This window comes from Leucopleurus acutus, assembly GCF_964270905.1.
Source record: "Leucopleurus acutus genome assembly, chromosome: 1".
In the NCBI taxonomy this organism is placed as follows: Eukaryota; Metazoa; Chordata; class Mammalia; order Artiodactyla; family Delphinidae; genus Leucopleurus; species Leucopleurus acutus.
The window spans coordinates 127,037,159-127,064,877 of record NC_139142.1 but is presented as its reverse complement, the minus strand read 5'-3'; the positions used below and the strand labels follow the sequence as shown (position 1 = coordinate 127,064,877).

Genomic DNA, 27,719 nt, shown 5'->3' with positions numbered 1-27,719 from the left:
ATTCCTCCCCCCGTTGCCAGACCCCCATGTTGGGAAGGCTGATGTGGGGCTCAGAACCTTCACTCCAGTGGGTGGACTTCTGTGGTATAAGTGTTTTCCAGTCTGTGAGTCACCCACCCAGCAGTTATGGGATTTGATTTTACTGTGATTGCGCCCCTCCTACCGTCTCATTGTGGCTTCTCCTTTGTCGTTGGATGTGGGGTATCTTTTTTGGTGAGTTCCAGTGTCTTCCTGTCAATGATTGTCCAGCAGCTAGTTGTGATTTTGGTGTTCTTGCAAGAGGGAGTGAGAGCATGTCCTTCTACTCCGCCATCTTGGTTCCTCTCCAGTCAGTTTGTTGATATCATTTTGTCTTCTGGGGGTCATTCTCAGGATAAACATTCATTGGTGAAGAGCATTGGCTTTGGGGTTGGATGATGGCTTGAGTTTGAGGCCTGATTCCTTCCCTTGCTAGATATGGAAACCTACTACTATTCCTCAGTTTTCCTCACTTACCAACAAGTTGATTTTAAAAGTTATAGTACACGCATAAAATGGAATATCCTGCAGCTATCTAAAATGCAAAATATTTAATATGTGAAAATGTTTACAGTGTATAGAGCAGACTGTTAACCAGTGTATGATTGTATTATTGAAAATAGAAATGTATAGCTATGCATAGAAAGGTATGCGTATGTACACGTACCCAAATGTTAACAGAGGTCACTCAGTGGTAGGACTACAGGGGGACTGTGTGTATGTGCATGTGAGCCCTCCCATGATCCAGCTTTCCAGAAATAACATGTATTCATTCTATAAAGAAGGAGCATCAAATAACTTTAGGATGTGAAATCATTTACAATTAGTTTTAAAAACTAAAAATAATGGAATTGTTTGCTCAGCGTATTTCTACATTTGCTTTTTGTTGGGAGGAGGGCAAAAGGGAGATGGAAAACAGTAGCCGTTCCTGGAAGGACATGACATAGAACTGAGCCCTTCCTATCACATGTACATCTGCCTAAATGTATTCTTGATCAAATTTCATAAACAAAGTCTCCTTTAAAGTTAAGTCACATTTAATTAAGCACCAGTAAAACATCACTATTAGCATTTTGAAGTTGCTCTAATTAATATTTTATTCTTTCAACAGTGTTTAAAGGCGCCAACATATTAGACAAAGAAAACTGATAACGTGTTAATTTCTCTGGAGACAACCATCGTCCTTTAAAATTGCATATATATGAGATTGAGGTTTCTGCAGTGCCTCATCTGCACTGCATAAGCCTCATCTGGGGGGGGGCGGAAAAGCAACATATTGATAACAAACCAATGGTAGCTTTAAAAAAATTTTTGGTTTTCTTATCAAACTGAACCTATCATCTGTTAGAACAATGAAGTCAAGTCAGGCCAGGCCTATGAACAGCTACTCCCTTCACGTACATCAGTCATCTTAGACTCTTCCTGTTCCTCATGTTACTCCAGACAAATCTGGTCACCTAGAAAGACCATCCACCCTCCAGCATCAACTAAAAGTACCCCTTATTCCTAACCAGAAGAAAGAAAACATTTTTCCTAAGGGAAGACAGAAGGAAACAAACGTTTTCAGCATTTTCTATGAGTGTCTTCCTTGGTATTTCACATCCAATCCTGTAACGGCCCCATGCAACATGCACAAAATTCTCTAGATTGCTCCCTTCATTACTCAAAAAAGGAGAGAACTATATTTTCGTAATTCATTTTAGGTGATGCCTGGGACAACTAAATAATTCACTGAAAGACATGTAATAAATGCTATTTGGTAGAGGTAAGTATAAAGAAAAAAGCAGTTAATCACCTGCTTTCATTTGGCTTAGAGAAAAAAATGTGCTCTACTATATGCTAAAATATCAGACCAACACACGACATACTGCAAAAGTTTAATATAATGTGATTAAACACAATATTCAAATATTAAACTTTTCAAGCACATGAAAGTTAACTTCTGAAAGTGGGCTATTTTTATAGCTTCCTTGTTGTAACTTGACAAAACTTTCTCTCAACCATGTCTGACACTGATCTTGATATTTGTTAGAAAGTCTGATGTAAGATAATGAGATCTCAACAGGCAGAGATTTAGGAGAAGATCCAAATGCCCATCTTCAGAATTCGTCATCGGAGGACTGATCATCGCCTTCATCCCTTACTTCTTGGTATTTCCTCAAAGACTCCCCTTCTGGATTATAGCTCTGCATTTTAATATTCAGTCTTTCAGCTAATTTTTGTGCTGCGAGCTTGGCTTGCATCTCCTTTAAAACAAAAAATGAAGCAAAAATTATACACTCACACCTTTTCCCTACAGTTTTTCAATGGGAAGTCATTGGAACACAACCGGAAATAAAGGAGCATTCCAGCCCAGTCAGTGTTCTCTACCGCACTCTGTGTCTACCACAGACACTACATGGCAGGGCTGGGGAGAGCTACTACTAGCCTGCTATAGTGGTGATGACAGACTTCCACTGATAAACCATGTGCACTGAAATATCCACCTCTACATGAGAAACTGAGGAATCAGCTTAGCACTACGACAGTTATAAACATGAAAACATTTTCAAGTATGTGGGCACGTGCATGTGTATATACAACCCTGAAGAACAATCTGAGCTATCAAATGTCAAAAATCACTAATGCTGTACTGATCCTCCAACTGGAAGAATCTTCTTTCCTAGATTAAATCATGGTTTCCAGGCTTGAGAGTTACATTTCGATGCCACAGTGAAAATCAAAGAATACTAAAAACTGATTATCCCTCTCCAAATTAACTCCCATGAAAAGTGCTATGCAGTAAAAAGTCTAAGTGAGTCTTAGACATTGGCAGTGTGCTTCTATACATGCAAAGACACCGTCACTGACTGATGGCAGGTGGCAATGCTCATTCCTACTCTGGCTCTTCACTTTTCTCAGACTGCCCCCCCCAAACCACTGGAACTTGTTTATGTCCCTCCCCTAAGGCCACGGATAGCACAGTAGGTGGGACTGAAGTGGAACTAGTACTACCAAGGAAACCAATTCCAAACTGAATGGTTTAATTCAGCCTAAAAATAACTTCGGACAGGCATTTAGCATCATATAGACAACTTAAAAAATAATTCCTCAATGCTTAGTTACAACCAGGCAATAACTTGAATGCACTGAGAGGAAGAAAACTGGCTTTTAAAAAGGAGTGCCTTGAAAATCCCAATCCATGCCAACGGAGCTTTTATGGAAAGCCAAGGCAGGATAACAGCCTAATTTTGTAGTAAGTGACATACTGTACCCCATTAAAATCTACCTAAGCAAAACTAGGTTTGGCTGCTATTTTCCTGGAGGCTCTAATTATTACTATCTAAGTATATCAGACCCTTTCTTTCCTCCCAATGGTCCTCACACTTAATTTTCTCCCATCCCATTATTTTATACCCAGACTGTCAACATACATATTTAAAGTTCCATGCAGAACACACAGATCTTTGAAGAAAGTGCTATCCAAAATTAAGTGACCAAAAGTAGAACATGCTTCAGTCTTTACAAGGGCCTGCAGGCCTGTGTATCCGACCCCAACTGTCTGTTCCTAACACACCACTACCTCCCCATCCCTCTCCTGCTCTCCCTGTATTGAAGGGGCTTGGAAACCGCACTTCCTTGATTCTCTTAGCAGGGTTCCAATTAGATTCCACCACTGACAAGCTCTCGCATAGGTTTTTTAAGGTGGAAGACCAAGAAGAGATACTACTGCTACCTACAGCCTGGGCTTTCAGAGATGTGAAATTTTGCAGTAGTCTCCCCATATTTCCTGGAAAATACCACCTTGATGTCACAGGTAGCTGTTCCCTGCAGTTCCAGCAAACTTGAGACTCTGCAAGCTAGAGGCACACATCTGAGACCTGACGGGATGCTGACCATGTCTCTAGCACCTAATCCCTTCTACTAAATCCCGCTCTCCCTGAACAACCTGGAGTAAATTCTGACTTACTCAAGCAGCGTCCAACATGCAGAAAAGAAACAAGTCATATCCTAAATACCTCATAACTCTGTTTCTGCTGTTTCTGAAGTGCCAGCGACTCTTCTGTGGAGAGCAGCTGTGTAGGCATGTGGTGGAGTGGCAGAAGCCGGGCTGCTGTGATGTCATCGAGATGCTTCCTGTCCCTGTGCCGTCTCTCTTCTGAGGAGACAGGAGACCCCCTCCTCTGACAAGGACTCAACGAATCACGTTGATGTGAAGGTAAGCTGAAGGAAGCAACACTTATGTTACACCACCAGACTACTTCCTTTTCATAGACACATATTTGCAACATTCATACACACAAATGTGGCCTTTAACCTTGGCAATTAATTCTTCTACAAAAGTAATAGTAAGCCCTTTACCACTATTTACATGTGTAAATAAAACTTTTTTTTTTAACATATTTACCTCAAAAACAGAAATATTTAAATTGGCACCTTTTTGGCAAGTAATTTGACAACGTGTGGCTCTAACAGATAATAGGTTTAGATAGACTCTTTGCCTTTCCCTTCTCTCTTCAGCTTATACTTGAGCTGAAGTCTGTTTTCATTTTCTTCATTCAAAAACATTTGCAGGGGCTTCCCTGGTGGCGCAGTGGTTGAGAGTCCGCCTGCCGATGCAGGGGACACGGGTTCGTGCCCCGGTCCGGGAACATCCCACATGCTGCGGAGCGGCTGGGCTCATGAGCCATGGCCGCTGAGCCTGCATGTCCGGAGCCTGTGCTCCGCAACGGGAGAGGCCACAGCAGTGTGAGGCCCGCATAACGCAAAAGAAAAAAAACAAAAAAAAAACCCCAAATACATTTGCAAAGGGGCTTACTGTCCAGCAGAGGGAAATAAACTTGTAAACAGTTTCAGTGTAGTATAATATCACAGGTGCCATAAAATAGGCCCACACATGGTACACTGGAACAAAAAGGCGGCAACGGCCAGTTGTAATAGGAGACAGGGTGGTTGTCAGAAGCACTTCAAAAGAGTGCAATTAGGGCTTCCCTGGTGGCGCAGTGCTTGAGAGTCCACCTGCCAATGCAGGGGACACGGGTTCATGCCCCAGTCCGGGAAGATCTCACATGCCGCGGAGCGGCTGGGCCCGTGAGCCATGGCCACTGAGCCTGCACGTCCAGAGCCTGTGCTCCGCACGGGAGAGGCCACAACAGTGAGAGGCCCGTGTACCGCAAAAAAAAAAAAAAAAAACAAGTGTGCAATTTGAGGAGTCTCAGAATAATAAGAATTCGGCATGTAAATTATGGGATCCCTGATGGCATCCCAGCAGGGAGTGAGGAGTGACAGGGCTGCAGCACACAGGAAGCACTGGAAGTGGAGAAAATGGAAAAGGCAGCAAGATACAGCTGGCGGAGTAGGCTGGGTCCAGTACACAGAGAAGACTTCTATTCTATGTAACAGGTTCAGGTTTACATTTTACAAACTGCACTATGGCAGCAGTGGAGAGGATGGACTGGTAGAGTTAAAACTAGGCCAGGACAGACCACAACTATAGCCTAAGAGAGCAATGAGAGTCTTCACTTTGACAGGAGAAAGGATGAACATAACAATGATTAGAGTTGAAGGTCAAGGAAATATACTGTCAGGTTCCATGGCTAGCAGATATGGAAAGGAGGGAAAGAAAGAAGGTAGTGGCACTACTGACTTAGGGAATATGGGAGAAAGTAGTTTGGGAAGAAATGAGTTCTACTTTGTACCTGCTAAACCTAAGGTGCCACAGATCACCCCCACATGGTCGGGTTTCACAGCTACACAAATCTGAAGTTCTGGGAAGACTTGGACTAGAAGTAGATGATGGGCGGCCTCCAGCATCCAGAAGAGCATGTAGGATGCCAAAGGAAGAGTAGAAAAGAAGCCAAAGGACACCCTTATCCCACCTCCCAACCTCCATTTGTCTACAGCCTGACTTACCAAGGCCCAGCCTGTTGATAACTGCACTTCTGTCTCTGTCTCTCATAAACTTCCCTTGGGAACCCTCCACTGATACTCCCTTACTCTCCTCCCACTTCCAGCTAAATGACCATAAAACAGAACCAGGATCAGTGTATTCTCTTCTCTGTTGTATATATTGACTAGATGATGTTTCTGGTCTTCTGCCTCCCTAGAAGTGAGGAAAGATACCTCACCACGCACAAGATGACCAAATAATCAATGATTACTTTTTATTCCTAACTAAAAATTAATGTAACATAATTCTGGTTTTCTATGCAGAAGAAATAGTTTTGAGGTTATAAAAATGAATGGTAAGATAGGACTAAACTTTAATGTTTCTATAACAAAAAAATTGGTTTTAAGTATTTTTACCTATATAGGCTTTCAGTTTTTCAAAGAAAGGCAGTAGTGGTTAGACTTTGTATCTGATGTTACATTCTTATAAATCTACTCCCTGATTTGAATGTTATATTTGCATATAAATAAATAAATACTCTTTGCAAAGAGCTTTTGTTTTTCTGAAGATCTCGGACACAAAACTATGACAAGGACCTTAGAAGCAGGGTTCATTTGCCCCTCCTGCCCAAATCTGTTTTCAGTTTTTTTAACCCCTTCTCAGCTCCCTTCCTCCTGAAATTATTATACAGTTTAACGTTCTTCCAAGTGTGTAAGCCGCGAGTCCTTCTAGGTAGTAAACTCCATAAGGAGCAGAATCTTTACTCTTGTACGGCCACAGCATCTGCTGCTTACATATAGTGAGCACACAAATATTTTTTACTGAGAAAGGCTATCAGCTCCTGCAATTGTTTTCCCCTTAGCTTACAGGCTAGTCAAAGGGGGAACTACATACCAGAAAATGGTTCTGGAAAAAACTGTAATAAATTCTCTAACTCCATGTTTAATATGAGACATTGCTGAAGTCTCCTGAAATTTAACACTCCATCTGTCATTGAAGACCTTTTCAATTATTTGGCTAAAAAAATTAAAGCATTTTTCAACATGAATCCTCCACTCCAACCAGGCTAGTTTCCCTGTTTCCACAATACCCTCATTCCCAAGTACAAGTAGTTCTCACACCAAGTCCACTGACCTTAAAGCATTCTCCCAGTTTTTTGAGTTTAACAGACATTATGCTCCTGTGACAAGCCTGCTTCTGATGGTACTTACACATTGGTTTTAAATTTATGCTGTAGGGGCATGGGGTTTTTGGCTCGCATTTCTAGCACTTCCATGTAATGAGGCTTCTTCTGCAGCCCACTGCAAAGGCCGGCCAATTTCTCAGGACTCTGGTTTTCTTCTGAGTGGTGTTCAGCGGGGTCTGCAATGGTGATCCTTTGTAATCTATCAATAAACAGGTCGTCCGAGCTGCTAGGATGATCCTCCACTTGACTTGAAGCACGATGCTGAGTGAGGGGCTCACTAGCTGCAGATGAGGAAGGCGTAGCAGTTCTGATGCTGGAAGCTGGGCGTTCGCTCACTGTGTGTTCAGCCTCAGGGGCCTCAGCATCGCCTCCGAGAGTCGGACGTGCCAGTCCCTGTTGTTGTGAGGTTGTCTGAGATGATGTGATGTTAGCTACAGAGGAACAGCCAGGAACTGGTGATGAAGTATCAAGTATCTGGTCAGAATTCTGGGCCTTATCTGTGTCCCCGTCAACAACTGTAATCGCTTTTTGCCTCTCCTTACAGTCTACACTAATGGGATGAAAGAGTTCACTTCTTCCTCTAACTTCTTCACGTTCTGCAATGGCAGCTTTCAGTTTGGCGACGGAGTCTAAGATCTTTTTACCTTTGTCGGGCAATTTGCAAATGAATTTTCTGGCAAAAGGAAAAGAACAGGTATACATTAGAGACAGCCGTGTTTTTAAACTTGAGATATACAGACAAAAAAGCATTATTCTCAAAGGGAGAAGAATCAATCTTTAAGTCAAAAATCCAATTTCCAACTGCCCCAAAACAGGAATGAAATAAGAGAATCATTATCCAAATACCCCCCAAAAAGAAGGGGCTGCAGGAAGAATAGGGAATATGCCTCATTTGTCTCATCTAATTAGAATTTCTGCAGAAGTATTTTAAGCATGATACTAATAAAAGACATCCCCCAAATCATCAGTTTTTAAAAGTGTAATCTCCAAGACCTTCATGGGGAGGGGAGGTGGATGGACCTGCAAGATCAAAACTATTTTAATAATAACACTAAGATACTATTTGGCATTTTCACTCTCATTTTCTTACCGTGAGTACAGGGGAGTTTGCCAGAGGCCACATGATATGGATGATATCATTGCTCTGATGGCTAATAGAATATGTGTGCTTGTGTATTCTTGTGTTTTAAAGATTCTCACTTGTAATTCCTAAGACAATGATAAATATGAGTAGATATGAGACACAAGAGCTCTTCAGGATGCTGTCTTAAGAGTAAAAGGGGTCCTAAGACCAAAAGTTAACTCACCACTGTAGACTAAAATCCCATTCTCACAAAGTCAAAATAGTTGTAAGAAGCCCCCCAAGTGATCATTTGCCCCTTTTGCTAAGTGGCAGAAGTTCCTTTTCTGATTTCCTTTTCTTCAGCCATACAATAAAATGGGAAGGGAAGGTTAGATCTCAGGCCCCCTATTCTTTATGACACTACATTCATTCCCCCAATTCTAACTTAACATCCGTCTCCAGTTGCGATGCCCATGTTTTCCCAACCTTCTCTCTCTCGAGCCTCCTGACCACTTCTCCAGCTTTTAATCAGATATAATTAACTCTTCCATCAACTCAGCTCTGGTAAATCAATCTCAGACCTATTCCCCTCCCCCAACTTTCCTATTTTTATTAATGGTGTTCCATACAGGCTGGAAACTTCAGCCATCTCTGTCGACTACATATTCAAATTATCCTACACCTGATGAAGTTTTCCCAATCCCACAACTACCCTTCTAGTTCACTTTCTTACAACTCCCCTACTGGGAACCTCTCTGAAAATATCCTCCTACTCTCTTCTGCCTCTTATTCCTTCAAACTATCCTGCACCGACCTGCTAAAATCAGCTTCCTAAAAAATCATTTTCATTATACCGATCCTCTGCTAAAACCTATTAAGTCTACCAGCTGAATGGGAATCAAACTTTCTTTGCCTAATAGAACAACTCTTTTATCCCACTCTTCCCATTTCCTACAGTGCCTGTAAAAATAGGGATCTACAGATGAAATTGACTAGATGTTTGGGGCACTACTGGGGAGGAGGGAAGGAGAAAGGATTTGGGATACAGATCCCCCCCTTCGGAGAACCGACACAGGAGCTGGGTAAAACCAACGAGGAGCTGATGACGAGCTGAAACGCTAGGAAGCCATCCCCACAGGCGCCCCGCGCCTGGCTGGAAGCGGTCGGCTCTGCGATTGTAGGCCGGCCACTCGCCCGTGGGTCTGGAATGGACCTGACTGAAGCAAGGTCACCTTCCAGGGACGGGATCGGGGTGGGGGCGGGGAGGGACGCGTCCCAGGGAGCTTGAACCCTAGGAGCCCGGCGGTGACTCGGCGGGACCCAAGCTTACACGTTGCGCAAAAGTCTCTCCTGGCGCTTCAACATTTCCCGCAGCTCCGACAAACTCCGCTGCCCCAAGTCCTCGGGAGCTTGGGGCTCGAAGCCGCGGGGCAGCGAGAACATTCTGCGGGGGCTGAGGCTGGCGAGGCGGCGGGCACTCGGCGTCCTCGGCAGCCCCTGCTGCTGGCGGCGGATCCGCGGCCGGCGGGGACTCCGGCGAACGAGCGGGAGTCGCCATTTTCCCGGAAGAACAGTCTTCTTCTAGCCGAATCGAGCTTTATTGAAACGCCGGAAACAAACACGGACAGGGAGGAGGGGTGGCCGGAGGGGGTGGGAAGGAACGGAAGTTGCCGAGTGACGTCAGACGCCGGCGAGGCGCGCTTTCGAGTCGCTTGTTCTTCCCCTGTGCATCCGCTCTCCGCCTGTTATGTTCAGAAAGTATTAGGTGAGTGCTCCGGGCCCTGCCCTTAAGGAGTTGACCGAGTCGGGGAGGGGGGCAGACATTAATCAAGTAACAGTCAAACAATAGAGTTATAAGACGGCAACAGGCACCAGGGAAGGTATCTCCGAGAAGTGAAATACATGTGGAAGCCTGAGTGATGATTTGGTTAGCAGTTGGTGAGGTTGGGGGATGTGCCGGGCACGGGAGGCCCTGGCCTTTGGCGTGGCCCTCCAAGTGCAAGGCTTAGTGAAGTCCTCAAATGTTAAAGTTGGAAGGACCCTTAGGGACCATGAGCGTTTCTTAATGGGGTTCTGTGGCTTTTGGAGCAGGACTTTTCTTCGTTTGCGGACTGCCTCAGGCATTGCAAGATACTTGGTGTCTGGCTTCTGCCCACTAGTTGCTTTGGCACTCCTCATAAGAATACAAAACGCACCCCTCCCCGACGCGCGCACACGCACACACACACGATTAAAACGCAACCCTCCCCGACACACACACAGGATTGCAAAGCCCCACAAGAGGTGATGGGGGTGGGAGATGCTGTACAAGCCAGTGGAGAACCTCTCTTTCACAGTTCCCTATTTTGCCTATAGAAAAACAAAGGCACAAAAACTGAAGTTTTCCAAGGGCACAAAACTATTAAGTGAGAACATCAGATTTTAGACACAAATGCCCAGGTGCTCCTTCTACCACACCAATTTGAAAATCTCCTTCTTCCAAATTGTGAGAAAGTTTTTTAGGCTGTTGAAGAAAGCAGTATAATAAGCATCACACCTGGCTCTTACCTTCTCTTTATAGTTCAGCAAGGAGAGCTGTGTCCCAAAGAAAATAGTGGGAAGCATGCTATAGTCATAATAGATATCCACTGGGAGGTTTGAAAGACCCTATAACCTCCAACACCAGTCTCCCCCTTCTTTGATATGGAAAATTTACATTTTCTCTGTCCTTTGTATGGTGCTATAATAAACAAGCAATTCCCTCCCAGACAGAAGGCTAGATAAAATCTGAAGCGACTTGAGGGAGCACAGCTGAAGCCATTTCTGTATCCTTGCAATCTAGTCCATTCTGATCAGTTTAGTGTGTCAAAATTCTCAACATAAACCCTGCTTTGAAGCCCAGAATTTCAGTAACCTGCTCCATCCCAAGCTAAATGAGAAGTACTTGAGTAAGGCCCTTGTCAGATAGCAGTCCCCTGACAACCTCCCCCAAAGCCTTTCTTACCCTGTCCCTGGCCTGCAGCTGAAGGCCTTTATTCCCCCATCTGATCCTGGGCCACAGGTGCCCTCAAAGGAAGGATGCTTTCTCTCAAGCCTCAGAATTTTGCCGCCAGCTGTTTTCGTTTTGTGGAAGGCTGTCCCTTTTCCCCTAGCTCATTATAAATCTTAGCTCAAGTCTCACCTTCTCCCTGAACCTTCTTAGATTATTCCAACCCAGATTGCTCTCTGAGCATAACTGTAGTGCTTAGAACATATTATGCTTCTCCAGTTGTATTGTGCATGGTGATTTCTTTTCTAACAAACTTGTAAAGTCAGGGAATTCTGTCAAGGGGCTATATTTGTGCTTTTCTATTTCCCCTATTGCATATAGCAGGTACTAACTAATAGAATCTCCCTCTCATAATTTTTCTCTCTGCGTTTCCCCCATATTCCCCTTCTTAATGAAATACCCTTCTATATATACAGATCTTAAGCTTTTAATATAAACGTTAACCATAATTACTGTGAAAATATTTTCAGTGGTACGGGACAGAATCTTTTACACAACATAACTTAGGACTTAAAGTTATAATACAAATCCGAATTCCTAACAGCGGGTGCACCAACTGTCTAGTTCTCTAATCACTAACCAAGAGGCTTAGCAAGTGAAGAAATTTGTTCCAACTTTATTCTAGATGTTTCTGTGAAAGTGGTTTTTTTGCTGAGATTAACATTCAAATCAGTGGACTTAGAGTAGTAAATCAGATCGCCTCCTATAATATGCATGGGACTCAGCCAATCAGCTGAAGCCCTTAAGAGAACAAAGATTGACCTCCCCCGAGCAAGAAGGAATTCTGCCAGCAGATAGCCTTCAGACTTGAACTGCAAGTTCCTGGGCCTCTAACCTGCTGGTCTGCCCTGCAGTGATAATTACCTGAGCCAGTTCCTTAAAATGAATCCCTCCCTCCCCTCCTCCTCCCCCTCCCTTCCCCCTCCCTCTCTCCCCTCTCCCTCCCTCTCTCCCCTCTCCCTCCCTCTCTCCCCTCTCCCTCCCTCTCCCTCCCTCTCCCTCCCTCTCCCTCCCTCTCCCTCCCTCTCCCTCCCTCTCCGTCCCTCTCTCTCCCCCTCTCTCCCTCCCTCTCCCTCTCTCTCCCTCTCTCTTCCTCTCTCTTCCTCTCTCTTCCTCCCTCTCTCTCTCTCTCTCTGTCTCTCTCTGTCACTCTGTCTCTGTCTCTCTCTCTCATAATGGCTGATAGAATTGTAAATACACAAAAACACACACACTATTGGATCTTTTACTCTGATGAACCCTGACTAATACAGAGCCCAATCTCATCAATGTTAGGAAAATCAAGGCTTGATTGATGACTGGCCTTCAGGGTGAGAGAGCTGACTGAGGAGAGGGAAGGCTCACTTTTGCTCTGCCCTGGTACATGCTGAGCACATGGAGAAGAGATGAAAACCAAGGGTCATAAACAACTATGAAACAAATTCTATTTTCGTGTGTGTGTGTGAGAATGTGGTTTTTCTTAAGCATCCGTGTGGAAATGGAACATGCTGAACTTTGAGTCAAGCCCATAGCAACCATAGCTAATGAAAAATTAATCAAGAGTGGTAAACCCAAGACTTAATTGAACGATGACTGACACCTGTGTACCATTTACTAACCCTCCTCTTCCAGTCAGTCCCCCAAAGTGCTTTCTCGATGGACCAGTCTTGCCAGCCGCCTCATCTTTCTGTCCTTCAGCACAGAATTTCACAAATAACTGACAGGAGCCTGGCCAGTTCGGAACAGAAAGTAGGGGAAGGAACAGGCAATTGGAATTGGGTATGAGAAAAACAGAGTGAAAAAAAAAAAGGAAAGAGAAAGGACTTGGTAGAGAGGGAGAGAAAAAAGTGGAAGGGGCAATAAGGGGAATCCATTTCTCTGCACAGATACCAGAAACAGAAAGCCTCACAGGAAGCTCTATGCTGAGGAATTCACAAATTTATTTCCCTTCCAGCTCTATAGTTCTACAAAATGTCACATTTCCTCTCTTTGTATTTTTCTGTGATCCCACCGCAACAAAAGGTTTTCCTCAGCGACCCAAGGATTTAGGCTGTAAAGTGCATGTATTCCACATGAAAAGTAAATTCTTTTTTTTTTTTACTTTCTGTGCTTTTTATTTTTTTAACTGAAAGATTTTTAAATTTTATTTAAAAAATATTTTGAGTATAATTGCTTTACAATGTTGTGTTAGTTTCTGCTGTACAACGAAATGAATCAGCTATATGTATACATATATCCCCTCCCTCTCAGACCTCCCTCCCCCCCCCCACCCATCTCGGTCGTCACAGAACACTGAGCTGAGCTTCCTGTGCTTTATAGCATGCTCCCATTAGCTATCTGTTGTACACATGGTAGTGTATATATGTCAATCCTAATTACCCAGTTCGTCCCACCCTCCCCTTCCCCCCCCCACCGTGTCCACATGTCTGTTCTCTATGTCTGCATCTCTATTCGTGCCCTGCAAATATGTTCATCTGTACCATTTTTCTAGATTCCACATATATGCGTTAACATACGATATTTTTCTCTTTCTGGCTTACTTCACTCTGTGACAGACTCTAGGTCCATCCACAATCTCTACAAATGACCCAGGTTCGTTCCTTTTTATGGCTAATATTCCATTGTATATATGTACCACATCTTTTTTTTTTTTTTACATCTTTATTGGAGCATAATTGCTTTACAATTGTGTTAGTTTCTGCTTTATAACAAAGTGAATCAGTTATACATATGCATATGTTCCCATATCTTTTCCCTCTTGTGTCTCCCTCCCTCCAACCCTCCCTATCGCACCCCTCCAGGCGGTCACAAAGCACCCAGCTGATCTCCCTGTGCTATGCTGCTGCTTCCCACTAGCCATCTACGTTACGTTTGGTAGGGTATATGTATGTCCATGCCTTTCTCTTGCTTTGTCACAGCTTACCCTTCCCCCTCCCCATATCCTCAAGTCCATTCTCTAGTAGGTCTGTGTCTTTATTCCTGTGTTACCCCTAGGTTCTTCATGACATTTTTTTTCTTAAATTCCATATATATGTGTTAGCATACGGTATTTGTCTTTCTCTTTCTGACTTACTTCACTGTGTATGACAGACTCTATGTCTATCCACCTCATAACAAATAGCTCAATTTCATTTCTTTTTATGGCTGAGTAATACTCCGTTGTATATATGTGTGCCACATCTTCTTTATCCATTCCTCCGATGATGGACACTTAGGTTGTTTCCATCTCCGGGCTATTGTAACTAGAGCTGCAATGAACATTTTGGTACATGACTCTTTTTGAATTATGGTTTTCTCAGGGTATATGCCCAGTAGTGGGATTGCTGGGTCATATGGTAGTTCTATTTGTAGTTTTTTAAGGAACTTCCATACTGTTCTCCATAGTGGCTGTACCAATTCACATTCCCACCCGCAGTGCAGGAGTGTTCCCTTTTCTCCACACCCTCTCCAGCATTTATTGTTTCTAGATTTTTTGATGATGGCCATTCTAACCGGTGTGAGATGATATCTCATTGTAGTTTTGATTTGCATTTCTCTAATGATTAGTGATGTTGAGCATTCTTTCATGTGTTCGTTGGCAATCTGTATATCTTCTTTGGAGAAATGTCTATTTAGGTCTTCTGCCCATTTTTGGATTGGGTTGTTTGGTTTTTTTTTATTGAGCTGCATGAGCTGCTTATAAATTTTGGAGATTAATCCTTTGTCAGTTGTTTCATTTGCAAATATTTTCTCCCATTCTGAGGGTTGTCTTTTGGTCTTGTTTCTGGTTTCCTTTGCTGTGCAAATGCTTTGAAGTTTCATTAGGTCCCATTTGTCTATTTTTGTTTTTATTTCCATTTCTCTAGGAGGTGGGTCAAAAAGGATCTTGCTGTGATTTATGTCGTAGAATGTCCTGCCTATGTTTTCCTCTAAGAGTTTGATAGTTTCTGGCCTTACATTTCGGTCTTTAATCCATTTTGAGCTTATTTTTCTGTATGGTGTTAGGGAGTGATCTAATCTCATACTTTTACATGTACCTGTCCAGTTTTCCCAGCACCACTTATTGAAGAAGCTGTCCTTTCTCCACTGTACATTCCTGCCTCCTTTATCAAAGATAAGGTGACCATATGTGCGTGGGTTTATCTCTGGACTTTCTATCCTGTTCCATTGATCTATATTTCTGTTTTTGTGCCAGTACCATACTGTCTTGATTAGTATAGTCTGAAGTCAGGGAGCCTGATTCCTCCAGTTCCGTTTTTCGTTCTCAAGATTGCTTTGGCTATTCGGGGTCTTTTGTGTTTCCATACAAATTGTGAAATTTTTTGTTCTAGTTCTGTGAAAAATGCCAGTGATAGTTTGATAGGGATTGCATTGAATCTGTAGATTGCTTTGGGTAGTATAGTCATTTTCACAATGTTGATTCTTCCAATCCAAGAACATGGTATATCTCTCCATCTATTTGTATCATCTTTAATTTCTTTCATCAGTGTCTTATAATTTTCTGCATACAGGTCTTTTGTTTCCTTAGGTAGGTTTATTCCTAGATATTTTATTCTTTTTGTTGCATTGGTAAATGGGAGTGTTTTCTTGATTTCTCTTTCAGATTTTTCATCATTAGTGTATAGGAATGCCAGAGATTTCTGTGCATTAATTTTGTATCCTGCAACTTCACGAAATTCATTGATTAGCTCTAGTAGTTTTCTGGTGGCATCTTTAGGATTCTCTATGTATAGTATCATGTCATCTGCAAACAGTGACAGCTTTACTTCTTATTTTCCGATTTGGATTCCTTTTATTTCCTTTTTTTCTCTGATTGCTGTGGCTAAAACTTCCAAAACTATGTTGAATAAGAGTGGTGAGAGTGGGCAACCTTGTCTGGTTCGTGATCTTAGTGGAAATGCTTTCAGTTTTTCACCATTGAGGACGATGTTGGCTGTGGGTTTGTCATATATGGCCTTTATTATGTTGAGGAAAGTTCCGTATATGCCTACTCTCTGCAGGGTTTTTGTCATAAATGGGTGTTAAATTTTGTCGAAAGCTTTCTCTGCATCTATTGAGATGATCACATGGTTTTTCTCCTTCAGTTTGTTAATATAGTGTATCACGTTGATTGATTTGCATAAATTGAAGAATCCTTGCATTCCTGGAATAAACCCCACTTGATCATGGTGTATGATCCGTTTAATGTGCTGTTGGATTCTGGTTGCTAGTATTTTGTTGAGGATTTTTGCATCTATGTTCATCAGTGATATTGGCCTTTAGTTTTCTTTCTTTGTGACATCCTTGTCTGGTTTTGGTATCAGGGTGATGGTGGCCTCGTAGAATGACTTTGGGAGTGTTCCTTCCTCTGCTATATTTTGGAAGAGTTTGGGAAGGAAAGCTGTTAGCTCTTCTCTAAATGTTTGATAGAATTCGCCTGTGAAGCCATCTGGTCCTGGGCTTTTTTGTTTGTTGGAAGATTTTGAATCACAGTTTCAATTTCAGTGCTTGTGATTGGTCTGTTCTTATTTTCTATTTCTTCCTGATTCAGTCTTGGCAGGTTGTGCATTTCTAAGAATTTGTCCATTTCTTCCACATTGTCCATTTTATTGGCATAGAGTTGCTTGTAGTAATTTGTCGTGATCTTTGTATTTCTGCAGTGTCAGTTGTTACTTCTCCTTTTTCATTTGTAATTCTATTGATTTGAGTCTTCTCCCTTGTTTTCTTGATGAGTCTGGCTAATGGTTTATCAATTTTGTTTATCTTCTCAAAGAACCAGCTTTTAGTTTTATTGATCTTTGCTATTGTTTCATTCGTTTCTTTTTCATTTATTTTTAATCTGATTTTTATGATTTCTTTCCTTCTGCTAACTTTGGGGTTTTTTTGTTCTTCTTTCTCTAATTGCTTTAGGTGCAAGGTTAGGTTGTTTATTTGAGATGTTTCCTGTTTCTTAAGGTAGGATTGTATTGCTATAAACTGCCCTCTTACAGCTGCTTTTGCTGCATCCCATAGATTTTGGATCGTCATGTCTCCATTGTCATTTGTTTCTAGGTATTTTTTAATTTCTTCTTTGATTTCTTCAGTGATCACTTCGTTATTAAGTAGTATATCGTTTAGCCTCCATGTGTTTGTATTTTTACAGATCTTTTTCTGTAATTGATATCTAGTCTCATAGCGTTGTCGTCGGAAAAGATACTTGATACAATTTCAATTTTCTTAAATTTACCAAGGCTTGATTTGTGACCCAAGATATGATCTATCCTGCAGAATGTTCCATGAGCACTAGAGAAAAATGTGTATTCTGTTGTTTTTGGATGGAATGTCCTATTAATATCAATTAAGTCCATCTTGTTTAATGTATCATTTAAAACTTGTGTTTCCTTATTTATTTTCATTTTGGATGATCTGTCCATTGGTGAAAGTGGGGTGTTAAAGTCCCCTACTATGAATGTGTTACTGTCGATTTCCCCTTTTATGGCTGTTAGTATTTGCCTTATGTATTGAGGTGCTCCTATGTTGGGTGCATAAATATTTACAATTGTTATATCTTCTTCTTGGATCGATCCCTTGATCATTATGTAGTGTCCTTCTTTGTCTCTTCTCATAGTCTTTATTTTAAAGTCTATTTTGTCTGATATGAGAATTGCTACTCCGGCTTTCTTTTGGTTTCCATTTGCATGAAATAACTTTTTCCATCCCATTACTTTCAGTCTGTATGTGTCTCTAGGTCTGAAGTGGGTCTCTTGCAGACAGCAAATATATGGGTGTTGTTTTTGTATCCATTCAGCCAATCTGTGTCTTTTGGTGGGAGCATTCAGTCCATTTACATTTAAGGTAATTATCGATATGTATGTTCCTATTCCCATTTTCTTAATTGTTTGGGGTTTGTTATTGTAGGTCCTTTACTTCTCTTGTGTTTCTTGCCTAGAAAAGTTCTTTTAGCAGTTGTTGTAGAGCTGGTTTGGTGGTGCTGAACTCTCAGCTTTTGCTTGTTTGTAAAGGTTTTAATTTCTCCATCAAATCTGAATGAGATCCGTGCTGGGTAGAGTAATCTTGGCTGCAGGTTTTTCTCCTTCATCACTTTAAATATGTCCTGCCAGTCCCTTCTGGCTTGCTGAGTTTCTGCTGAAAGATCAGCTGTTAACCTTATGGGGATTCTCTTGTGTGTTATTTGTTGTTTTTCCCTTGCTGCTTTTAATATGTTTTCTTTGTATTTAATTTTTGACAGTTTGATTAATATGTGTCTTGGCGTATTTCTCCTTGGATTTATCCTGTATGGGATTCTCTGTGCTTCCTGGACTTCATCAACTATTTCCTTTCCCATATTAGGGAAGTTTTCAACTATAATCTCTTCAAATATTTTCTCAGTCCCTTTCTTTTTCTCTTCTTCTTCTGAAACCCCTATAATTCGAATGTTGGTGCGTTTAATGTTGTCCCAGGTCTCTGAGGCTGTCCTCAGTTCTTTTCATTCTTTTTTCTTTATTCTGCTCTGCAGTAGTTATTTCCACTATTTTATCTTCCAGGTCACTTATCCGTTCTTCTGCCTCAGTTACTCTGCTATTGATCACATCAAGAGTATTTTTAATTTCATTTATTGTGTTGTTCATCGTTGTTTGTTTCATCTTTAGTTCTTCTAGGTCCTTGTTAAATGTTTCTTGCATTTTGTCTATTCTATTTCCAAGATTTTGGGTCATCTTTACTATCATTATTCTGAATTCTTTTTCAGGTAGACTGCCTATTTCCTCTTTATTTGTTAGGTCCGGTGGGTTTTTATGTTGCTCCTTCATCTGCTGTATGTTTTTCTGTCTTCTCATTTTGCTTATCTTACTGTGTTTGGGGTCTCCTTTTCGCAGGCTGCAGGTTCATTGTTCCCGTTGTTTTTGATGTCTGTCCCCAGTGGCTAAGGTTGGTTCAGTGGGTTGTGTAGGCTTCCTGGTGGAGGGGACTAGTGCCTGTGTTCTGGTAGATGAAGCTGGATCTTGTCTTTCTGGTGGGCAGGTCCACGTCTGGTGGTGTGTTTTGGGGTGTCTGTGGACTTATTATGATTTTAGGCAGCCTGTTTGCTAATGGGTGGGGTTGTGTTCCTGTCTTGCTAGTTGTTTGGCATAGGATGTTCAGCGCTGTAGCTTGCTGGTCGTTGAGTGAAGCTGGGTGCTGGTGTTGAGATGGAGATCTCTGGGAGATTTTCGCCGTTTGATATTATGTGGAGCTGGGAGGTCTCTTGTGGACCAGTGTCCTGAAGTTGGCTCTCCCACCTCAGAGGCACAGCACTGACTCCTGGCTGCAGCATCAAGAGCCTTTCATCCACACAGAAAAAAAGGAAAAGGGGAAAAAGTCATAAATCTTGCTCTCAAAGTCCACCTCCTTAATTTGGGATGATTCGTTGTCTATTCACGTATTCCACAGATGCAGGGTACATCAAGTTGATTGTGGAGCTTTAATCTGCTGCTTCTGAGGCTGCTGGGAGAGATTTCCCTTTCTCTTCTTTGTTCTCACAGCTCTCAGGTGCTCAGCTTTGGATTTGGCCCCGCCTCTGCGTGTAGGTCGCCGGAGGGCGTCTGTTCTTTGCTCAGACACGATGGGGTTAAAGGAGCTGCTTATTCGGGGGCTCTGGCTCACTCAGGCCGCGGGGAGGGAGGGGCACGGAGTGCAGGGCGAGTCTGCGGCGGCAGAGGCCGGCGTGACGTTGCACCAGCCTGAGGCGCACTGTGCGTTCTCCCGGGGGAGTTGTCCCTGGATCCCGGGACCCTGGCAGTGGCAGGCTGCACAGGCTCCCCGGAAGGGGGGTGTGGATAGTGACCTGTGCTCGCACACAGGCCCCTTGGTGGAGGCAGCAGCAGCCTTAGCGTCTCATGCCTGTCTCTGGGGTCCGCGCTTTTAGCCGCGGCTCGCGCCCGTCTCTGGAGCTCCTTTTAAGCAGCGTTCTTAATCCCCTCTCCTCCCGCACCAGGAAACAAAGAGGGAAGAAAAAGTCTCTTGCCTCTTTGGCAGGTCCAGACTTTTCCCCGGACTCCCTCCGGGCCAGCCGTGGCATGCTAACCCCCTGCAGGCTGTGTTCACGCCGCCAACCCCAGTCCTCTCCTTGTGCTCCTACCGAAGCCTGAACCTCAACTCCCAGCCCCGCCAGCCCCGGCGGGGGAGCAGAGAAGCCTCTCGGGCTGGTGAGTGCCAGTTGGCACCGATCCTCTGTACCACATCTTCTTTATCCATTCATCTGTCGTCGGACATTCAGGTTGTTTTCATGACCTGGCTATTGTAAATAGTGCTGCAGTGAACATTGGGGTACATGTGTCCTTTTGAATTATGGTTTTCTCAGGGTATATGCCCAGTAGTGGGATTGCTGGGTCGTATGGTAGTTCTATTTTTAGTTTTTAAGGAACCTCCACACTGTTCTCCATAGTGGCTGTATCAATCTACATTCCCACCAACAGTGCAGGAGGGTTCCCTTTTCTCCACACCCTCTCCAGCATTCATTGTTTGTAGACTTTTTGATGATGGCCATTCTGACTGGTGTGAGGTGATACCTCAGTGTAGTTTTGATTTGCATTTCTCTAATAATTAGTGATGTTGAGCATCCTTTCATATGCCCCTTGGCCACCTGTATGTCCTCCTTGGAGAGATGTCTGTTTAAGTCTTCTGCCCATTTTTTGATTGGGTTATTTTTTTGATATTGAGCTCAATGAGCTATTTGTATATTTTGGAGATTAATCCTTTGTTGCTTCCTTTGCAAATATTTTCTCCCATTCTGAGGGTTTTCTTTTTGTCTTGTTTATGGTTTCCTTCACTTTGCAAAAGCTTTTAAGTTTAATTAGGTCCTATTTGTTTAATTTTGTTTTTATTTTCATTACTCTAGGAGGTGAGTCAAAAAAGATCTTGCTGTGGTTTATGTCGAAGAGTGTTTTTACTATGTTTTCCTCTAAGAGTTTTATAGTGTCCAGTCTTAACATTTACACCTTTAATCCACTTTGAGTTTATTTTTGTGTATGGTGTTAGGGAGTGTTCTAATTTCATTCTTTTAAATGTAGCTGTCCAGTTTTCCTAGCACCACTTATTGAAGAGGCTGTCTTTTCTCCATTGTATGTTCTTGCCTCCTTTGTCATAAATTAGGTGACTACATGTGCGTGGGTTTATCTCTGGGCTTTCTATTACTGTACCATTGATCTATATTTCTGTTTTTGTGCTGGTACCATACTGTCTTGATTACTATAGCTTTGTAGTATAGTTTGAAGTCGGGGATCCTGATTCCTCCAGCTCCGTTTTTGTTTCTCAAGATTGCTTTGGCTCTTTGGGATCTTTCGTGTTTCCATACAAACTGTAAAATTGGTTTTTCTAATTCTGTGATGAATGCCATAAGTAATTTGATAGGGATTTCATTGAATCTGTAGATTGCTTTGGGTAGTATAGTCATCTTCACAATACTGATTCTTCCAATCCAAGAGCATGGTGTATTTCTCCATCTGTTTATGTCATCTTTGATTTCTTTCATGGGTGTTTTATTGCTTTCTGAGTACAGGTCTTTTGCCTCTTTAGGTAGATTTATTCCTAGGTATTTTATTCTTTTTGTTGTGATGGTGAATAGAATTGTTTCCTTAATTTCTCTTTCTGATCTATTGTTGTTAGTGTATTGGAATACAAAAGATTTCTGTGCATTAATTTTGTATCCTGCAACTTTACCAAATTCATTGATTAGCTCTAGTAGTTTTCTGGTGGCATCTTTAAGATTTTCTATGTATAGTATCATGTCATCTGCAAACAGTGACAGTTTTACTTCTTCTTTTCCAGTTTGTATTCATTTTATTTCTTTTTCTTCTGATTGCTGTGGCTAGGACTTCCAAAACTGTCGAATAACAATGGCGAGAGTGGACATCCTTATATTGTTCGTGATCTTAGTGGAAATGCTTTCAGTTTTTCACCATTGAGAATGATGTTAGCTGTTGGTTTGTCATATATGGCCTTTATTATGTTGAGGTAGGTTCCCTCTGTGCCCATTTTCTGGGTAGTTTTTATCATAAATGGGTGTTGAATTTTGTCAGAAGCTTTTCCTGCATCTATTGAGATGATCATATGGTTTTTATTCCTTAATTTGTTAATATTGTATATCACATTGATTTGTGTATATTGAAGAATCCTTGCATTCCTAGGACAAATCCCACTTGATCATGGTGTATGATCCTTTTGATGCGTTGTTGGATTCTGTTGGCTAGTATTTTGTTGAGGATTTTTGCATCTATGTTCATCAGTGATATTGGTCTGTAATTTTCTTTTTTTGTGATATCTTTGTCTGGTTTTGGTATCAGGGTGATGGTGGCCTCGTAGAACAAATTTCGGAGTGTTCCTCCCTCTGCTATATTTTGGAATAGTTTGAGAAGGATAGGTGTTAGCTCCTCTCTAAATGTTTGATAGAATTCGCCTGTGAAGCCATCTGCAGAATACACAGATTCATTTCCCTTCCAGTTCTAAAATTCTATACTTCTATAAAATGTCACATTTCTCTTTGTATTTCAGTGTGATCCCACTGCAACAAAAGGTTTTCTTCAGCTACCCAAGGGTTTAGGCTGTAAAGTGCATGCACTCCACACTAAAAGTAAATTCTTGCATTAGTTATCCAAACTGTTTGAAATGAGGAACCAAATTTTCAGCTCATATCTCCCTCTTTATCAGCAAATAGTAATTTAAAGCCAATTACCAGGGCTGTGATTCCCCAGTGACAGACTGTGGGCTATTAAAATTAATCCTGACAGAAGATCCTTGCTGCTTTCTCCAAGCACATTCAGGCCATTGGTTTATGAACAGGATGAACAGACGGCCCATCCCAGAGGGCTTGAGGGAGGAAGTACGTTTAAATGGCTGCCTGCATCTTTGTTTGCTCAGCTGCTTGGAAAAACTAAGACTGAGGGAAATGGGATTAATCAAGGGGGCAGTTGCCCATGGAAAAAAAATAGGAAGACTCTGGTGAGAAAATTCCAGCCGAATAAGGTTCAAGTCAAAGGGAAAGAATTCTTATCTCTTCAGACTTTCACACGGTTGAGTGTTATTCGGTGACAAATTTCCCATTTCAGGCCACCACAGTGTTTTATGATATTTTTGTTAGCATGTGAAGAGAGAATTCAGGAAAAAAAATTAAATGTTTGATTCTCTAAAGTTCAGGTGATTTACTTTGTAATTAGCAACATTAATGAAGATTAATGGTTAGATATGTGACTAATGGTGATTGAATAACACCTTTCTATGATTTTTCATATGAATAAACTCACAAATCAGAAAAAAAAAGTCCTTGAAAGCTCGCATGTACTGCTGTGTGGTACAGAATATACAGACCCTGTAGCTGAGGCTCCTCCTCCTCCCTCTCCCATTAGGAGACAATCTTTTTTTTTTTCTTTTTTTACATTTTATTGAAGGATAGTTGATCTACAATGTTGTGTTAATTTCTGCTGTACAGCAAAGTGATTCAGTTATATATACTTTTCCATATTCTTTTCCATTATGGTTTATCACAGGATATTGAATATAGTTCCCTGTACTATAGGGTAGAACCTTGTTGTTTATCCATCCTATATAAACTAGTTTGCATCTGCTAATCCCAAACTCCCAATCCTTCCCTCTCCCAAACCCCTCCCCCTTGGCAACCACAAGTCTATTCTCTATGTCTGAGTCTGTTTCAGGAGACAGAATCTTGAATAAGATGTAAAATATCTTCCCCTCTCCTGACTTATTTCACTTCCCTTTGATGCATTGGCTAAAATTCCACCAATAAGAAAATTACTAGGTTAAAAAGGATCTTCCTTTGAGACAGTAGATATTTCTAGAAGGGTTGTGGCCTATCAGTCATTTACAGTTGAGTATGAATTTGTTCCAAATGGCTTTCTCACAAAAGGCTAGCAGAGGTGATGACTTGCACTAAAAGAGTGGGCTTTTGTTAGGAGGGAAAGCGAGAAAATGGAGAGAATTTTGAGCAATTGGAGAGGAAGAGTAGACCAGAGAAAGTGTTATAACAGAGAGTTCAGGTGCCAGGAAGACCACAGAAGGCCTCCTTTTCACAATTTGGAGAATATGTAGGCCAGGCAAAAAGGGAGGATGTCAAAACCAAACTTTGCTTAGAATTGGTTCAGAGTCCATGCTGGAGGGCAGACCCTCCTATACGTAAGTGGGCCTTGTCTAAGATTCTTCATAAAATATCCTGTACATTGTTTAAGGGAGGTAATTTGCACAGTCACTAAAGGGTGAGATTTAATAATTTCCTTTCAAGTTTCATGGGAGAGGGATTTGAGAGTTGTGCTGTTAGTGGAGGGAAAGTAGAACCAGGTCTCTACCACAATGCTGGCACACTGTGTGTCTCACTCTTTGGAATCTGATGTACATCAGAGGCCATAAAATAAAGAAACTGGTGATCGGCAGCAAAATGGACTTAGAGAAAACTGACCACCCTTCTCCTCTCATGAGACCTGGCCGGAATCAAGTATCTGGTCACCTTTAATTTTCTGGCTTGCATGAAAAAGAACACAGCTAGCTCTGAAAAGCTTCAGCTAGGGGGAATAGGAGAAAAGGAGCAAGGGATGCCCATATAATATAGAGTTGGGAGAATGACCAAGGAAAAAAATGTCATCCTTGATTTTCTTCTCCAAAATTTGGAGGAGAGAATAGTCAAGCATAGTATATAGACAGTAAAGGTGATCCAGACCAGAGAAGTGAAGGGGTGGTGGTGACATTTGTCAATCTCCAGCCATGATTTTGGGAGGAGAGGGTTTGTGTACCGCTAACTTTGTGGCCAGTTAATTTCCTCAGGCCTCAGTTTTCTCCCATTTAAAATGAGGGTATTGAACCAGACAAACTCCAAGGTGCATTTCAGTGCTTAAATTATAGTATTCGAGGATGACTGATGTTATTCTTTGACAACATCTGCATCTATTTAAGTTCATAAATGTTGAAGAAATATTTGGTATGCAGTAAACCAGGAAGCAGGTAGCTCCCTTTAAATAAATAGTCATCCAACATTGATGAAGTTTAGGGTATTATCAACCTTTGCTGGACTCCTGTGGTTGCCCGTATCTTGTGGGACTGGATCATGTTTTCCATCACCTAGAATTCTTGGGCTTAATTTAATTTTTATATCTAATGGATGACAGCTCTGAGTAATTTAAGATTGTTTATAAGGTTAAAAAAACCTGAAGTTGTCAAAATAGCAGAAGACAGACAAAGGGTAATGAATGATGTGGGAGGAACATCACTTCAAGCTGACTGGAGAAAAAGGTGGTTTGAAGGAATAAGTATTTTCTTTATAATGCACAGAAAGAAAAACATTAGATAATGTAAATAAAGGGTTGCAGATTCCGGGTCTTTGGCCACATCCAATCTACAGATGAATTTGCTCAGCAGCAGAGAGTTTTTCAAAATAATGAATTTGAGTGACTTTAAGATGGACATGTACTTATAATCCTGGTGAGCACCCTTCTTGCCTCTTCCTGCCACCAGCCACTCACCCCCATTATCCTACCACAGACCCTTGCCACCTTTTTTCTTTGACCCTTGCCACCTTGATGCAAACTTCCTGGGCACCAGGACATTTGGGTGTGTGATGCAAGTATAAATGAAAAATGTGGGCCAACTCTTTTTCTTTTTTGAGAGGCTGCAGTTACAGTCAGTCATCCATATATGTGGGTTCCACATCCACGGATTCAACAAACCTTGGAACCAAAATATTCAGAAAAAGAAAAAACAATTCTGGAAAGTTCCAAAAAGCAAAACTTGAATTTGCCTGTGAGTGGGAAACTATTTACAAAGCATTTACATTGTATTAGGTATTGTAAATAATCTAGAGATGATTTAAATTATACGAGAAAATGTGCATAAGTTTATGCAAATACTACACCATTTTATATAACAGGCTTGAGCATCTGTGGATTTTGGTATTTGTGGGAATATGGGGCCTGGAACCAATTCCCCCACCTTCTCTTGATACTGAAGGATGACTGTGATACCATGGAAACTTCTCAATCACTTCCTAGATCACTTGTTACAGGAAGGTGTTCTTTACCTCTAAATCTGTTTTCCTAAGGCCTTCTGTGTTTTAAGAATCTCTACAGGGAATTCCTTGGCGGTCCAATGGTTAGGACTCCATGCTTCCATTGCAGGGGGCACGGGTTCGATCCCTGATCAGGGAACTAAGATCCTGCATGTTGTGCGGTGCGGCCCCCCCCCGCCCCCCCAAAAAAAGGAATCCCTACAAATGGTTGTCAGGTGATTCATAGAGTTAATGTCCCCACAGATTGTAAACTTCATTGATATTGCAAGTTTGGTTTTGGGGGGCGCGGTTTGTTTTTGCTAGAATCAAGTGTAAAAAGTGGATATTAATTCAAAAGAACTCAACCTTTTCTGGGGAAAACCAGTTTGCATGATTTGTAGTCAGACTAATAAATGCTCTAGTCAAAGGATATAATCCTGTTATTTTGAACAATTGCTAAGAAATTGTTTGCAAGCATCTCTAATAATATATAGTTTGTTTACAAAGCTTGATTGAACATTTTTATCTATAGCAAAAGCCATTTTAAAAGGTCAAAGAAAATTATGAATCTTTATGATTACTGTAGAAACATTAGCATCTTTACAACTACATTTTCTGTTTTAAATTCCGTATTGGGATTTTGTGATAAAAAAGGTCAACTTGAGACAGCCCTTATTTCCTTCCCCCAGCCCTCCAAAAATGTTTGAATAAATTTGTGGGTACCATAAAGATATTTTATTTTAGGGTTGGGCCACAAAGTGACCAGTTAAGATTTTTCAGGCTGAACATGCATTGTTTAGGAGGTGGCAAGTTAGAGGGGAAAAGGGAGAATTAAAATATTTGCAAGATGTCATTAATCTCCAGCAAGAGCCAAGAGTTGTTTTTTTCCCCCTTCATTTCAGAATTAATCCAGCTTTCTGTTATTTGGCTCAGAAAAGTCTTAAATCTGTAACAAGAGAGTAACTTCCTGTTCTCAAGAGAATGGCTGCCAAAGAAAACATTTACAAGAAAAGTCCCAGGGCCAAAAAATTGCCTACTAATTATTTCTCAGCCCCCCACACCCCTAATTCAGGAAGGTGAATGCTGTAAATGCTGTATGTTAAAACTCAAAAGTATGTGTTGAAAAATTAAGAGAAAACCCCTAAGAACTGTTTGCCATTTATTTATATTTTATTGCATTCAAATTACATCAGTTTTATGGCCTTTGGGCACAAATTAATGTTTCTTATAATATTTTGTTCAGAAATCCACAAAGATTATACTATACCTTCATCTGAATACATTATGGAAGTTTTTACCTGGTACCTTCCCAACTGAAGAAGAGAGAAGCAGCCCCAGCATTCAGGAACTCACCTAGTCCCACCAGCCGCAAGCTGGCCTGATACTCAGCAGTGGGTCTTGGTTTTCTCCTTGGGGATCTATCTATTCAGTGCAGTGTCAGTCAGAATTCCAGCAGCCCATAGGTAGAAACTGACAGACTGTAAAATTCATATGGAAATTCAAAGGTCCTAGAATAGCCAAAACAACTTTGAAAAAGAACAGAGTTGAAAAGCCTATACTACTTGACTTCAAGGGCTTAAGATAAAGCTACGGTAATCAAGAGAGTGTGGGACTGGTGTT

General features: G+C 41.6%; 1 protein-coding gene across 1 annotated transcript; it reads right to left on the bottom strand.

Moving 5' to 3' along the window:
* Positions 1-1,278: 1,278 nt before the first annotated feature.
* POLR2M (RNA polymerase II subunit M) lies at positions 1,279-9,701 on the bottom strand. Its single transcript, XM_082846653.1, has 4 exons — positions 9,467-9,701; positions 7,099-7,746; positions 4,017-4,221; positions 1,279-2,264 (listed from the first exon to the last, which is right to left on the bottom strand). The coding sequence occupies exons 1-4, from the start codon at positions 9,577-9,579 to the stop codon at positions 2,118-2,120; spliced, it is 1,113 nt and encodes a 370-aa protein (XP_082702779.1). The 5' UTR covers positions 9,580-9,701; the 3' UTR covers positions 1,279-2,117.
* Positions 9,702-27,719: the final 18,018 nt, after the last annotated feature.

Bases quoted from the DNA above. Each gene is read 5' to 3' on its own strand.
- POLR2M (XM_082846653.1), bottom strand. From the start codon at position 9,579: ATGTTCTCGCTGCCCCGCGGCTTCGAGCCCCAAGCTCCCGAGGACTTG. The intron at 7,747-9,466 runs GTAAGCTTGGGT...TCCTTTTGCCAG, and splicing joins GAGAGACTTTTGCGCAACGT to AAAATTCATTTGCAAATTGC. The intron at 4,222-7,098 runs GTAAGTACCATC...TGCTTCCTTCAG, and splicing joins CATAAATTTAAAACCAATGT to CTTACCTTCACATCAACGTG.